Source organism: Phyllostomus hastatus, unplaced genomic scaffold, assembly GCF_019186645.2.
Source record: "Phyllostomus hastatus isolate PE091 unplaced genomic scaffold, TTU_PhHast_1.1 phas_contig_17, whole genome shotgun sequence".
Lineage (NCBI taxonomy): Eukaryota > Metazoa > Chordata > Mammalia > Chiroptera > Phyllostomidae > Phyllostomus > Phyllostomus hastatus.
Window position 1 is genome coordinate 24102503 of NW_025333664.1, and position 13929 is coordinate 24116431.

At 48.4% G+C, this 13929-nt stretch overlaps 1 protein-coding gene across 2 annotated transcripts; it reads left to right on the forward strand.

Annotated features, from left to right (window-relative positions):
- The first annotated feature begins 1213 nt into the window (after nucleotides 1–1213).
- ITPA (inosine triphosphatase) lies at nucleotides 1214–13534 on the forward strand. 2 transcript variants are annotated; one of them, XM_045833039.1, is made up of 8 exons: nucleotides 1214–1362; nucleotides 3823–3880; nucleotides 4197–4261; nucleotides 4893–4966; nucleotides 5774–5805; nucleotides 6438–6553; nucleotides 11569–11645; nucleotides 13084–13534. In XM_045833039.1, the coding sequence occupies exons 1-8, from the start codon at nucleotides 1297–1299 to the stop codon at nucleotides 13223–13225; spliced, it is 630 nt and encodes a 209-aa protein (XP_045688995.1). In that variant the 5' UTR covers nucleotides 1214–1296; the 3' UTR covers nucleotides 13226–13534. The 2 variants fall into 2 exon arrangements, with proteins under 2 accessions (XP_045688995.1, XP_045688996.1); XM_045833040.1 differs by lacking the exon at nucleotides 3823–3880 and having other exon boundaries at nucleotides 1254–1402.
- The last annotated feature ends 395 nt before the right edge of the window (nucleotides 13535–13929 follow it).

Consider the following 13929-nt stretch of genomic DNA (forward strand, 5'->3'; position numbering starts at 1 on the left):
GTGCAATACTAACACTACGGTCATTGAGCAAAGTTTCTAGAAAGCATGGAATTTTAAATATTCCCTAAGGATGAACTCTGGGGTCATAAAAAAAAAGTAGATTATCAGAGGTCATTAACATTAGGCAAATTCTTCCACGTACTGAAAGACCTCCAGAGTACTGATACTCCGCTGTCAGAAGTTGCTTCACCAGGAGTAGAGCTGGCCCTGATCTGCCCTAATCATAACAAGTCCCTGGAGAAGGGAGACAAGTGACTTGCCCAATGGGGGGTCAGCAGTGGTTCAAGGCCTGTTGCCCAGGTGGGTCTGCTGGGGCACATTGTTCTTTGCTATATTCAGGATGCAAAGATCTGACTGAGAGTGGGTGTGGAGAAGGGATGATGAATTTGGGAGGCTGGAGGGACAAGGGAATCAAAATACTCACATCCCAAGCCTGGGGGATGGGTGAAAAGACCAGCCTTGCTTTAGACCAGGGGTGTCCAACTTGTGGCCCCAGGGGGCTGCATGCAGTCCAGGATGGCTGTGAGTGCGGCCCAACACAAAATCGCGAACTTACATAAAACATGAGATTTTTGTGTGTGTGATTACATCTCACAATGTATTTAATGTGTGGCCCAGAGACACCAAACGGTTGGACTCTTCTGCTAGACTAAGTTTAAGTTCACAGTCAAGTAGTTCAGAGCTGGCGGGCAAGGAGGAGCTAAAAGACCGGGGCTGAAGGTGAGGTCAGGATAAAGATCCCGGATTGACAGCCCTGGCCCAAAAAGAGACCGTTCTCAGACACAGCCTTGGAGGTGCCGCTCATCAATGGCCTCGGGTTAGAGATGAGGGGTTTTCCTGCTTCCCTCGGTACCCCAGTACCAGAGAGGGGTGAACGAGTTGGTGGGACCGGTGGCTGGAAGTCTCTCTTGTCCGTGAAAACAGCGTCCCTTGGTGGGAGAGACTGGTCTCCGAGCACTCAACCTGCACCCAGGAAGACCGTTGCATTCGGGCTCAGCGGGGCCGCGCCACTTTCTTCTATTTTAGCGCCCGGCGCCCCAGGCTGCTCACCGTGAAAAACGACACTCTACTCGCCGGGTGCCTAAGCAAGGACTCCCGGCGGCCGGCGAGGCCTTTCCCCGCTAAGGCGGTTAGGCTTTCGCCGCCGCCAGAAGCGCCTAACGGGACCCCAAAACTGTCTTCACCCGGACCACTTGGCCAAACGCTCAGCCACCCGCTTCCGCCGCTAGGCGGAAGTGCCCGCAACCAGAGGTTGCGGGGGCTTCCGGTGGGACAGCGAGATAACCAAGGCTCACGATGGCGGCCTCCTTGGCCGGGAAGAAGATAGTGTTTGTCACGGGGAACGCCAAGAAACTGGAAGAGGTGCCAGCAGGGTGTGGGAGGCCGGCGAGGAGGCGGCTGGGTGGGTAGCGTGTGGTCAGATTGGCTGGGGATAGGGCGGAGAAGGAGTTTCCAGGAGGAGGAAGCACGCAGGAGGAGACGCGGAGGGGGAGTGGAGAGGCAGACCTGCAGGGATAGGTCTGACCCAGGTGTGGAAGGGGTTGGACCTCGCGGAGTCGGGCGAAAAAAGGTTGTGGGAGCCGAAGGAATGGTGGGGTCCTTAGCACCTGTTCCAAAGGTCACTTACTGAGCTAGACCTCAAACCGGATCCCGACACCAATTTGGAGCTGATGCAGACCTCGCCTCTGGCTCGGGGGTGGTAGGGGCCGGACAGAACATGGAACAGACATCCAAACTGACCGTCTACGTCCCACCATGGTCTAGAAATGTGGTTCTCAGCCTCTCTCAGCCTCTTTCAGTATCCGTGAAATGAGGGTGATGAAACGAGTGAAGGAAGCATTGGATCCAAAGCTCCCGGCTACTTTGTGGCTAGCTGTGAGGATTCTAAGGACTGATGAAACGTATTCGGCTGCAAATAATAGACATCAGGGAGCTCATATAAACCGCCGGACTCTTGTGGAAGTACAATGTTATGGTGTCCCTTAACAGGTGTCTCTTGAGGCGCTGTCCTGTCATTGTAGTTTTTGCTGGATGATCATCCTTTTTCCTATTTGGGTCTTTTTGCTTCCTTTTGTCCTAATGGAAGGGCAGTGAGGCTTCTGCCATACACCAGCTCTGATTGGCCTTCCTTAGGTCAAGGGTTTGTCCCTGCTCAGTCAGCTGTGGCCACGCAGGTAGGGTCCTGTGTGGGGAATCAGGATGATGCCCACTAGAAACGTCTGAAGCGGAGCAGTGGGGTGCAGTCATTAGAGGACCCTTCATTTGTCACAGCATAGGGACTGATGGCACTTCTGTTTCAGGACAGGGTAGCCTTCTCAGGAGCCAGAGCCCTGTGCTGATAAAAAATTTGAGATCCTGAGGCCAGACCAGTCAAGTAGACAGGCAGCACCACCCTGAACAGAGCCCCGTGCAAGCTGGCGCGTGCCAGACCCCAAGCCTGGCTCAGCCTCTAGCTGAGAACACGGCTCTCCCACATTTGAAAAGAAGGGGCTTGAGTGGCCAGAAGGAGCTCATTGGAGGGCCATTGGTCGCTGGAGAAGATGGAGTTGAAGCTGGCCTGAGACAGGGAGTCTTTTTTTTTTTTTTTTAATACTTAAATCAAGGTGCTCCCTTTTTGTTTTATTTTTAATTTTTAAAATTTATTGATTTTGGAGACAGAGGGGAAGAGAAACATTAATTTGTTGTTCCATTTATTTATGCATTCATTGGTTGCTTCTTGTATGCGTCCTGACTAGAGATCGAACCCACAACCTTGGCGTATTGGGACGATGCTCTAACCAACTGGGCTGCCTGGCCAGGGCTAGTAAAACAGGGAGTCTTAACTCCTCATTATGCCATGGCACCCCACTGGCAGACTGATGAACTTCTGGACCCTTTCTTAGGAAAATATTTTTAACTATGCAAAGTAAAATACATAGAATTACAAAGGAAACCTATTGAAGTACAATTCTCCAAATATTACAAATATTTGTGATCTGTTACATCTACTTTATGGACATTTAAAGGATTCAATCTAGAAGGGTGTGTAATTACTATAATTTAAAAATAATGATAATTGTACATGATATTTTGAGATATCTGCTATAACTGTCAGGGGATATGGGGACATCTGTGATTTTGATAGGTTTAAAGGTCACCGGAAATACTAATGCTACTTTGATTTTCTATATTCACAATTGAGGGAGGTGCTAAATTTCAGCAAGGGATTACTGAAAATAAAGAGGTATTTTTAAACCAATGCCACCCCAATAAATACAATGAAAAATTAATTAATTAGTTTTTAAAAATATGTATTTTTTTGCCCTGGCTAGTGTGCCTCAGTGGATTGAGTGCAGGCCTGCAAACCAAAGGGCCACCAGTTTGATTCCCAGTCAGGGCACATGACCCCGTGAGGGGCAACCACACATTAATGTTTCTCTCCCTCTCTCTTTCTCCTTCCCTTCCTCTCTGTCTAAAAATAAAGTAATAAAATCTTTTTAAAAAATAGGTATTTTTTCCCGCATCCAAGTTCACAGGTCTCCTCAATTCTGGGTAATGCCCAATAGAGAATCCCTGGCCTAGGAATATAGGGGCACTGAGAAGGAAAGAGGGTGTTCTGGGTGGGTGGGGAGCATGAACAGAGACCCAGTAGGAGCTTGCAGAGATGAAGGAGATGACTTGCTGGGGTGGACCCTGAAGGCTGGGGTGAGGCTCAGGGGCCTGACTTGGTAAGCTCTAGGGGCCTGGCAGGAGAATTGCCTTAAGAGAATGGTGGATGGCAGCTTGTGTAATGATGGGAAATTGTTAACAAATGGTGTTAAATATTCTTTTGTTTTGGAACAGGTCATTCAGATTCTAGGAGACAAGTTTCCATGTACTTTGGTGGCACAGAAAATTGACCGTATGTCTTTATTTTTATTTTATTTTTTTTTAGATTTTATTTCTTTATTTTTAGAGAGAGGGGAAAGGAGGGAGATAGAGACGGAGAGAAACATCAATGTGTGGTTGCCTCTCATGTGCCTCTCACTGGGGACCTTGCCTGCAACCCAGGCATGTACCCTGACTGGGAATTGAACCAGCGACCCTTGATTTGGCAGTCCAGCTCTGAATCCACTAAGCCACAGCAGCCAGGGTGTGTTTTGTTTTATTTTTAAAAGATGGTTTGATTTCTCTCTCTGCTGGTGACCTGACTCTGTGTGTGTCTTTTTCCCCTTAAGTGCCGGAGTACCAGGGAGAGCCTGATGAGATTTCCATACAGAAATGTCGGGAGGCAGCTCGCCAGGTGCTTGCTCTGAATGTGTTTTCTACTCACTTCTCTTGTCCTGGGGGCTCCTGGAACCTGTGCCTACTGGGGATAAGTGGAGGACAACAAGGTGGGCACAGTTTGTTGTGACTTTAAGGACCTGCCCAGGCCTAGCTGTTCTGGGGTCAGTTCATGTTGGCCCTAGAATACTGCCTTTCTTAAGCATGACTGCATACTATCTCCCCAGGCCGCATGTACATAATTCTCTCTCCCTAATTCTCAGATACATACATTTCATTCCCTAATTCTCCCTGCACACACGCACCCCTGCACTCACTTATCTCTGTGGAACTGAGAAAGAGCACTTTCTGATGGGTCAGACTGCCTGAGTATGAATCTCATCTTTTCTGTTGCTGTGCCTGGAGCAGTCTTCACAACCTGGCAAGGCTTTGGTGTTCTTAACTTTAAAAGGAATATAAGAGATAAGCCAAAGGCTAATCCCAGTAGTATGTGGACTTCTGTCTTCTGCTGCCGTGGCTGCTGCTGCTGGACAGTGGCAGATCCCAACTAGACGTGGGCCTGCCCCAGCTTAGATGGCCTGGGAATTCAGGGCTACGGCAGGGCCTGCTGCTGGTGGTAGGTCTCAGGGTCGCATTTCCTTGTGCTGCAGGTGCAGGGGCCTGTCCTAGTAGAAGACACCTGCCTGTGCTTCAATGCCCTTGGGGGCCTCCCTGGCCCCTACATGTGAGTGCTCCCCCACCCCCTTGCTGAGTCCTGCCCACAAAACCACCTGAACTTGGAAATGATTGGTTACCTGATACTGTGGTTCCTTCACTGTCTTGGCATCAACACCAATATTTCAGATTGTCCTGAAGAAGGATTAGGGATGGAAGAAAGGCATGTGTTTCTTTTGTAAAGTGTGAGAATGTTATTGTGTAAGTGGAGATGTGCAAGGGAAACCCACCTGTTGAAGAGGTACATTCATGGGCAGATCGATTTCAGGAAAGAGAGAATAAGGAAGTCAAGATCTGAAAATTGATTTTCTTAAAATATTCAGTGCCCTGAACCCCCTCAGAAGGTCTTTGTGTATCTCTAGGATACAAATACCCCAATTTGAATACCTGTCTCAGGGGTTGGAGAGCAAATGCTTAGCAGTACTGTTCCTGGGTCTGGGATATGTGTACCTTTAACATGTGGGTTGCCAGTACGTTTGCCAAGGCAGCAGCACCCATATACGCTTACAGGATGCATTGCTCTATATCTGCAATGCGGGGAGCATGAAATGCTGTCACATGAGGTTTTGATTTACATTTCCCTAATTACCAGTCAGCTCGAGGCTTTCACTGAATTGTTGATTCTTCTATGCATTGCCTCTTTGCCCACATTTCCTTTTTCCTGTTGGAGGGTTTGTCCTTATTTTGAGGTATTGAGGTGAGACATTCTTTATCGTGTCAGCCCCTTGGCTGTCCCAGAGTGAGGGTGTGCCCCAGAGAAGAAGGTGGTCAGAAGATCCACCTTCTGGTGTCTGATTTGCCTTTATTTGTCTTGCAGAAAGTGGTTTCTGGAGAAATTAAAGCCTGAAGGTATTGTCCCATTTATTTCTTTAGATCTATTGGGAACTAAGAATCTGGCGGTGGTTCAGGGAAGGGCCCCAAGTAGTAACTAGGAATCTCAGGTTCCAGCCCCACCATGGGGCCTCCGTTCAGCTCAGTTTCCCCATCTATAACCTGAAGCTCACACTTTCCATGCACACCTAGCTCCAGGGAGCACTGAGATGTGGGAGGAGAGGATGGGAAAGGGGTGGTGGGAGCTGTGAATTTGAGGGACAAAGGGACTACCATTGATTTTGGCTGAGAGGACTGGCCCTACTGACTGCTTGCCTGTCCTTGCCTCAGCCAGGGCCTGGTATGGGGGTTGGGGTCTTCCCCTCCTGGGCCCCAGCAGTGCATGCCCTGTCACCTACAGGTGCAGGCCAAAAAGTTCCCTTTTTAGGTGCTTCTAGAAACACTTTATATTAATGAGCATTTAAACATATACAATAGTAGAATAGAATAATGAGCCCTATGTCCTCATGACCCGACTTCCAGGTTCATCAGCACAAAGCTTATCTGATAACATAAGCCCCCCAGTTTGGCGAGTGTCCCCTAATTCAGGGCCTTGGGGTGGGGACTGGGCAGCACAGATTGCACTGAGCCCTCACTGTACCTGTCCACAGGTCTCCACCAACTCCTGGCTGGATTCGAGGACAAGTCAGCCTATGCGCTCTGCACGTTCGCCTTCAACGCTGGGGATGCAAGTGAGCCTGTGCGCCTGTTCAGGGGCCAGACCTCGGTGAGTACCCATGCTGGTCCACCACATGCCGCTAGGGGGCGCTGCGACTCCAGCTGACAGGCCCAGGGTCTTCTGCAGGAAGGTAGAGGGGATGGTGTCCAGGCTGGAGTTCCTAGGATTTTGCCCAGAACTGGCCCTGGGCACCACAAATAGAAGTGCTGTCAACCCCGAAATCTGTGAGCTCCCTGAGGATCCCATTTGAGGGAGACGCACGTGGCTCACGTGCACCCAGAGCTCTGCACTATGTGCCCTCCTGAGAAGCAGAGGTGGAACGTGAAGAGGACAACTCCCAGAGCTACTTCTACAGCCTAGATTTCTGCAGGTTCCAATCTCCTTATCCAACTACTGAGGCTACAGCTTCCCTTGAAAATCTATAGCTTTTCCAACATTTCATGTTTATGTAGAACCTTCTTCCCAACTCATTCCTTTCCCAACACCTGTGAGGTTCACCTTCTCACAGGTCCACACTGCTCTCTGAGCTGCCCCTCCTCGCCCCCCAGTCCATGTATTCAGTCCTTGTGGCAGGGTGACAGGAGTGCACCTTCTGGCGTTTCACTCCCGCTTTGTCCCTTCTGCTCAGGATAAAATCCAGAGTCCCACTGAGCCCTGTCCCAGAGACTCCATGAGGGGCTGACCACAGAGGCATCCTGTCTATACTACGTAGTTTTTAACGTGTGTGTTAAAAACACGTAAAATCATCTATTCCTATTTTTAAGTACAGTACAGTAGTGTTAATTAACTATATGCACACTATTGTATAACAGATCTCTAGAATTTTTTAAAAATGATTTTTTAAATATATTTTATTGATTATGCTATTAAAGTTGTCCCATTTTTTTTCTCCCCATTTATTCCCCTGTGTCCTGCACTGCCCCCTTCCCACCTGTTGCGCGTGGGTCACCGGCCAGCAGTGACCACGGAACGCTGTGGATGGCTCGACAATACTCGAGAAAAAACACACATGCACAGAGACAGACTAGTTTCTGTGGGGAAGTAGGGACGGAATGGCCACCCCCCCTAGTGGGGAGCGTGCTGATTTACCGTCCATACCTGCTTTTATTAGGCTCATTTTGCATAATAATTCAGGTAAAGTACAGTACTCATTAGGGGAAGTAAGGAACTACAGAAAACAAAGAACTCTGCCGGTCTATTGAGTTGGGGGTCAAAGAGCTGTAAGACTGAGGAACAAGCTAACTTCCTCCTAAGACCCTTCTCATTCAACTGAGAGCATTCTAAACAAAGAAGGTTTCACAGTAATTTACATATTCTTTCTTAGGCCTGATCACCCCGGGAAATCCGCACTTCTCAGTACCGAGCTGCACCACCCTGTCATTGTTTTAGGCTTAGGTGGAGCAAGGGAACTAGGTAACCAAGAGATAAGGAGATTTTCTCCCAGACGATGAGAACTCAGGCTATGTCAAAGCCAAGGAGCGAGGGTCCATCACCCCCTTTTGCTGCAGCCCCCCAAGTCCTTCTTTTGGGGGGCCTCCCAAAGTGATCGTGCCTGGCTTAGGTCGTTCCCTCCGTGGGGAATCTTACCCGTCTTTGGCTAACCGACCAAGCTTTTTGGGGTTCAGTTATGAATAAAGCAGCAGAAGCAGCATTCCTGCCAGGGAGATAAGCTTTTGTCTCCTTGCTGGCTTACGGTTCCAAGGGCGTTCCCTTAGCCTTAGCTAGGCGGGGGTTTCAGCTTCTGATACCAGTCAGGGCGGTTCCCAACACCCACCAGCATTTCCCTCCCCCTTAATTCATGTCCATGGGTCATACATACAAGTCCTTTGGTTTCTCCATTTCCCATACCATTCTTAACCTCCCCCTGTCTATTTTGTACCTACCATTTATTCTTCTTATTCCCTGTACCTTTTCGCCCATTCTCCCCCCTCCCCAATGATAATTCTCCATGTGATCTCCATTTCTGTGATTCTATTCCTGTTCTAGTTGTTTTAGTTTGGTTTTGTTTTATAGGTTCAGTTGTTGATAGCTGTGAGTTTGTTGTCATTTTACTGTTCATATTTTTTATCATCTTTTTCTTAGATAAGTCTTTTTAACATTTTATATATTAAGGGCTTGGTGATGATGAACTCCTTTAACTTGACCTTATCTGGGAAACACTTTATCTGCCCTTCCATTCTAAATGATAGCTTTGCTGGGTAGAGCAATTTTGCATGTAGGCCCTTGCCTTTCATGACTTGGAATACTTTTTTCCAGCCCCTTCTTGCCTGCAAGGTTTCTTTTGAGAAATCAGCTGATAGTCTTATGGGAACTCCTTTGTAGGTAACTGTCTCCTTTTACTACTTTTAAGAGTCTCTCCTTGTCTTTAATCTTGAGTAATGTAATTATGATGTGCCTTGGTGTGTTCCTCTTGGAGTCCAACTTGTTTGGGACTTTCTGAGTTTCCTGGACTTCCTTGAAGTCTATTTCCTTGGCCAGATTGGGGAAGTTCTCCTTCATTATTTGTTCAAATTAGTTTTCAATTTCTTGCTCTTCCTCTTCTCCTTCTGGCACCCTTATGATTCAGATGTTGGAATGTTTAAAGTTGTCCTGGAGGTTCCTTAGCCTTTCCTCATATTTTTGAATTCTTGATTCTTCACTCTGTTCCTGTTGAATTTCTTCCTGCTGGTCCAAATCATTGATTTGAGTTCTGATTTCATCCCTTCACTGTTGGTTCCCTGTACATTTTTCTCTATTTCACTTTGCATAGCCTTCACTTTTTCTTCTGTTTTGCAACCATACTCAACCATTTCTCCAAGCATCTTGATTACCAGTGTTTTGAACTGTGCATGTCATAGGTTGGCTATCTCTTCATCACCTAGTTTTATTTTTGGATCTTTGATCTGTTCTTTCATTTGGCCATCTTTTTTTGTCTCCATGCACCTGTTACATTGTAAGGGGCAGAGCCTAGGTATTTGCAAGGGCAGGGCAACCCATAACACTGTATTATAACGCTGTGTGGGGGGGGAGGGGTCCAAGAGGGAACAATGCCACTTGCTCGACTCTGCCAGCTTTCAGTCACTTCTCCCATTTCCCACAAGCAAATTGGGTTTCTTTGGTGCTGATTCCGAGGTGGGTGGGTTTCGGTACATTCTAGGACTCTCTGGGTCTTTCCAAGGAACTCTCCTGTGAGGGTGGGAGTTTCTCCTGCTATTTACCCAAGTTTTTACAGTCAGAGGTTTTGAGGCTTTATTTCCCTGTGCTGGAACCCTGGGTTGCATGGTCTGTCTCAGTCCCTAGTTCTTCCTGGTTTATCTGCATGCAGATGTGGGATCACCTGGTCCACCAGCCGCCACTTTGCCACTCACCCTGTCTGCCCTCGCTGCCCATCTCTGCCCCTCCTACTGGTCTGAATGAATGTTTCTTCTTTAACTCCTTTGTTGTTGGACTTTCATACAGTTTGATTTTATGGCACTTCTGGTTGTTTTTTGTCTTTAAATTTGTTGTTGCCCTTCTTTTGGTTGTGAGAGAGGACAAAGTGTATCTACTTACACCTCCATCTTGGCTGGAAATTCCTAAAAATTGATTTTAAAGGGGAGGGAGAGCTGAACAGAGAGAAACATCAATTTTGTTGTTCCACTTATTTATGCCTTCATTGGTTGAGTCTTGTACGTGCCCTGGCTAGGGATCAGACCTTGTCGTATTGGGGCCAACATTCTGACCAACTGAGCCTCCTGGCCAGGGCTTCATTCGTTTTTAAGGCTGAGTTCCAATGTACCACATTCCATTGTACGTGTATGCCACATTTTCTTTATCCATTATCAATCGATGGACATTTATTGCTTCCACAGTTTGACTGTGTTGAATAATGCTACAAACACAGAAACGTTCTTTCAAAAGTCAGAAGTTTGAACAACCATGAGCCTGGCTGATGGGGTCCAGGCACTGCAGTCCCCACCGTTCCCTCTCGTCTCCCTAGCTTTGGCTGCTTCGTGCACCTTGTTGCTCCCCAGCCCCCCTTTACCTTAGGTGGCCTTGTTTCTCCATTTTCTGTTCTCACCTGAGCCCCCGGAACCCAAATACATTGTTCTTTTACACTCAAAAGGGCCTGTGCCAGGCCCTTCCCCGTTTCAGGGCCTCGGCACCCTGCGGCCTTTCCCGGTCATTCCATCCTGGTCTTGAGTCTGGCTCCCTGTTTGTTCCCTATAAGGCATCCTGCCTTTGGTCATTTGTTTACTGGTTTGATGCCTGTTTTGCTTAAGGTCATTTTGTGAGAGTAAGGCCAGGCGTCCTGTAACCCCAGTGCTGACAAAACTACCTGCCTCACTGCGGATGTTCAGAAAACTTGTGTTACTTGGGTGTGGTTCAGAGAAGTTCGGTGACCACCTGGGGCACATAGCACCCTGCCGGCAGAAGCAGAATTTGCCTTTGGGCCGAAAGACTGGGCACTTACATGACTAATCCCTGTCCTCTACTACCTCTCTTATATTGTTTAAATAAGCTTTTTCTTTTATTGCTTTCAGGGCAACATGACACTTCATGACCCTGGACTATCATTGGTTCTCTTTGTAACATTTTTCTGGTGGAATTCTTTTCTATTGCAGCCAGTATTTATTGGGCTCATTTATATGTTGAACATTGTACTAAATAATTTCTGTGACATTTTCACCTAATTGTTAGAGCCTCCCTTGCATTTTGAGAAATGCAGTAACAGGAGCAGGCATGGGGCTTGTCTGCACAGTTCAGGGCCCTTAACTTCACGTGTAGGAGAAAATGCTTTCTGTCCGGTTTTCGCAGTTGACTCTCTTCAATAGGTCACAGTTTGTCAAAGCTGTTGAGCGGGAGGGTGGCTTCAGGGATATCGAGTGCATGGTTCCTCCCTGGGTGTAAGGGGGGAACTGGCCCCCTGAGCATCTTATGTGTTTAGCAAACATTTGTAGGTATCATGGACCCCTTGAAACCATGCATTTTTAGTAAATAGGATTTAACTAAATCCATAAACTAAACTCAGACTGGGTACTGCTTTCTTCCTAGTGCGTCTTCTCTGTGCCCAGTGACATGCCTGTCCCCCTTTCCTCTGGCAGGGCCGGATTGTGGCACCCCGAGGCTGCCGGGACTTTGGCTGGGACCCCTGTTTTCAGCCTGATGGATACGAGCAAACGTAAGGAGCCCAGGTTCTTGTTGGGGTCATGCTAGCCCTGGTCTGCACTGGGTCGGCACCCTGCCCAAGTGTGCAGGCATGCGGATGTAGGATGGAGCAGGCTCTGAGGGTGCCGTTCCGGCTGAAGGCATCTCTGCTGGGGTGGACGCAAGGAATCTGGGTGGCCCGGTCCAAGGCAGGGAAGGCAGCCAGGCGTAGCTGGGAGAGACCTGGGCTCGAGCTCCAGCACACAGCAGAGCTGCTGTGTGGCTTCAGTGGCTTTTCCTCTCTGATTGTAGCTTGTGTGTATATCTGACAGTTCTGTGGGATGGTCTTCTGACCCCCTCATTTAGTTTAGAAAAATGTTAACACTTTTGCAGCCTTTGGTGGGCATCATGTCAAACCCCCACAGTGCTGAGTGATCTCAGTATTTCATATCCATTTCCCTGCTTATTTCCATGGGACATGTGGGCCTTTACTGGAGCCAGGTTTCCAGGCTGGAGCGCCCTGTAGGGAGTATGGCCTGAGACCTCACAAAAGCCGGATAGGGCTGAGGACAACAAAGAAGATCACTGTCCAAGAATGCTCTTTGGTGGCAAATATGTTCTACATCTGTGCTGTCCAGTCCAGTAGCAATTAGCCACAAGTGGCTGTGGGGAATTTAAAATGTGGTTGGAAAAAACATTTTTTTAATAAAATAAAATGTGCTTGGGGTGGCCCTGGCCAGGTAGCTCAGTTGGTTAGAGCATTATCCAATGCCAGGGTTGTGGGTTCGATCCCCGGTCAGGGCACATACAAGAATCAACCAGTGAATGCATAAATAAGTGGAACGAGAATTCATTGTCTCTCGTCTTAAAAAAGTTTTTTTTAAAGGCTCTACAAAACAATATAAAATAAAATATGGTTAGGGTGACTGAGGAATTGCAATTCTATTTATTCAGTTGTAATTGGTTTAAATTTAAATGGCCACATGTGGCTAGTGGCCACATACTGGACAGCACGGATCTGAAGCCCACCGTTGGGGTGTGGGATTCTTACCTCGCCGGAGTTGTGGCGTGGAGCACAGGCCACCGGCCGGCTGTCCCACGCTGCCCCCACCCCCGCAGTGCACTAGAGGACAGTGCTGTGTTCGCTCTGCCAGGCCCCACTGCTTCCTGTCAACAGATGACAAAGCCCATCAAACACGCAGCTGGTCCCCTGTCCCCAGCTTCCCTTAATGATTTCTGGACACACTGGAGCAAGTTTAATATCCTTCCACATTCATTAACAGGGGTTTCTACCTATGGAGGAATTTAAAACTGTGATTTTTAAGAACTTAACTGGCTACTAGGAGGTGGTGGCCCCACTACCCTTTCCTGGGTACTCCTTGAGCTCTGGGCTCTGGAATAACCCCCAGTGGGGGATATACACCCTCCCCAGCATGGCCTCCCTACTCTGAGCTGCTGCTGTCGCCTTTTAGGTATGCAGAGATGCCCAAAGCTGAGAAGAATGCCATCTCCCATCGCTTCCGGGCCCTGCGTGAGCTGCAGGAATACTTTGGCGGCCTGACTTCTCTTGGGGCCAGTGATGAGCATGCTCGCCGGGGATCCGGGGAGGGCTAGCCTGAGACCCATCAGGCAGGTACCCCCACCCAGTATGTCCTTCAGGGTTACTTCCTGGGGGTATTGAGTGAGACTTGACAGCCTCACCAGACCAGCCTTACCAGTCTGGAGGAGCAGGTGGCTCTGTTTAGAGAAACTGGACAAGGGATACCACTCTCTTACTGTTGGGAATCCAGTGGTCTCTCCAGGCCTTGGATCAGGTGTTAAACTGGCCTTGGCAGGATATAAGGTTTGGGGAAGAACCACACAAACAGTCTCAGTGTTTTTAAAATGCGGCAAATAAACTTCTGGAAGACGCTCCAAAACGAACTGGCTGTACTGCTTTGAAACCCACCCCGGGCAGGTGTCTGTCTCCAGAGTCCCCTTCGGCAGGAGCAGCAAACTTCTCAGGTCGGCAGGGCGTGTTGATGGGACAAGGACAGCGCTGTGTCCAGAGCGTTCGCATGCCCGTGCTAGCCTGAGTGTTGTGTCTGTTCTTTCTTTAAGTCTCAGATCAAGGGCTGGCCTTCTCCATGCAGATCCATGCTGCCCGCCCACCCATTTAGGGATGCCATTGCCTAGCTGGTCTCCGTGGCGTTTGCCGGGTTGGAGGTGGGCTGTGTGGGATGTCTGGTGCTTTTGCTCTGTGGGGTTATTATTAGAGCAGCTCAAATGTTGGCTTATGATTATAATGCCAAGTTCATTTGTATGGCAGGGACAGCGAT

Excerpts from the sequence above, each read along its gene's own strand:
- ITPA (XM_045833039.1), top strand. The coding sequence starts at position 1,297 with ATGGCGGCCTCCTTGGCCGGGAAGAAGATAGTGTTTGTCACGGGGAAC. Across the intron at positions 3,881-4,196 it reads GGTGGCACAGAAAATTGACC|TGCCGGAGTACCAGGGAGAG; the intron begins GTATGTCTTTAT and ends TTTCCCCTTAAG. Across the intron at positions 5,806-6,437 it reads GGAGAAATTAAAGCCTGAAG|GTCTCCACCAACTCCTGGCT; the intron begins GTATTGTCCCAT and ends ACCTGTCCACAG.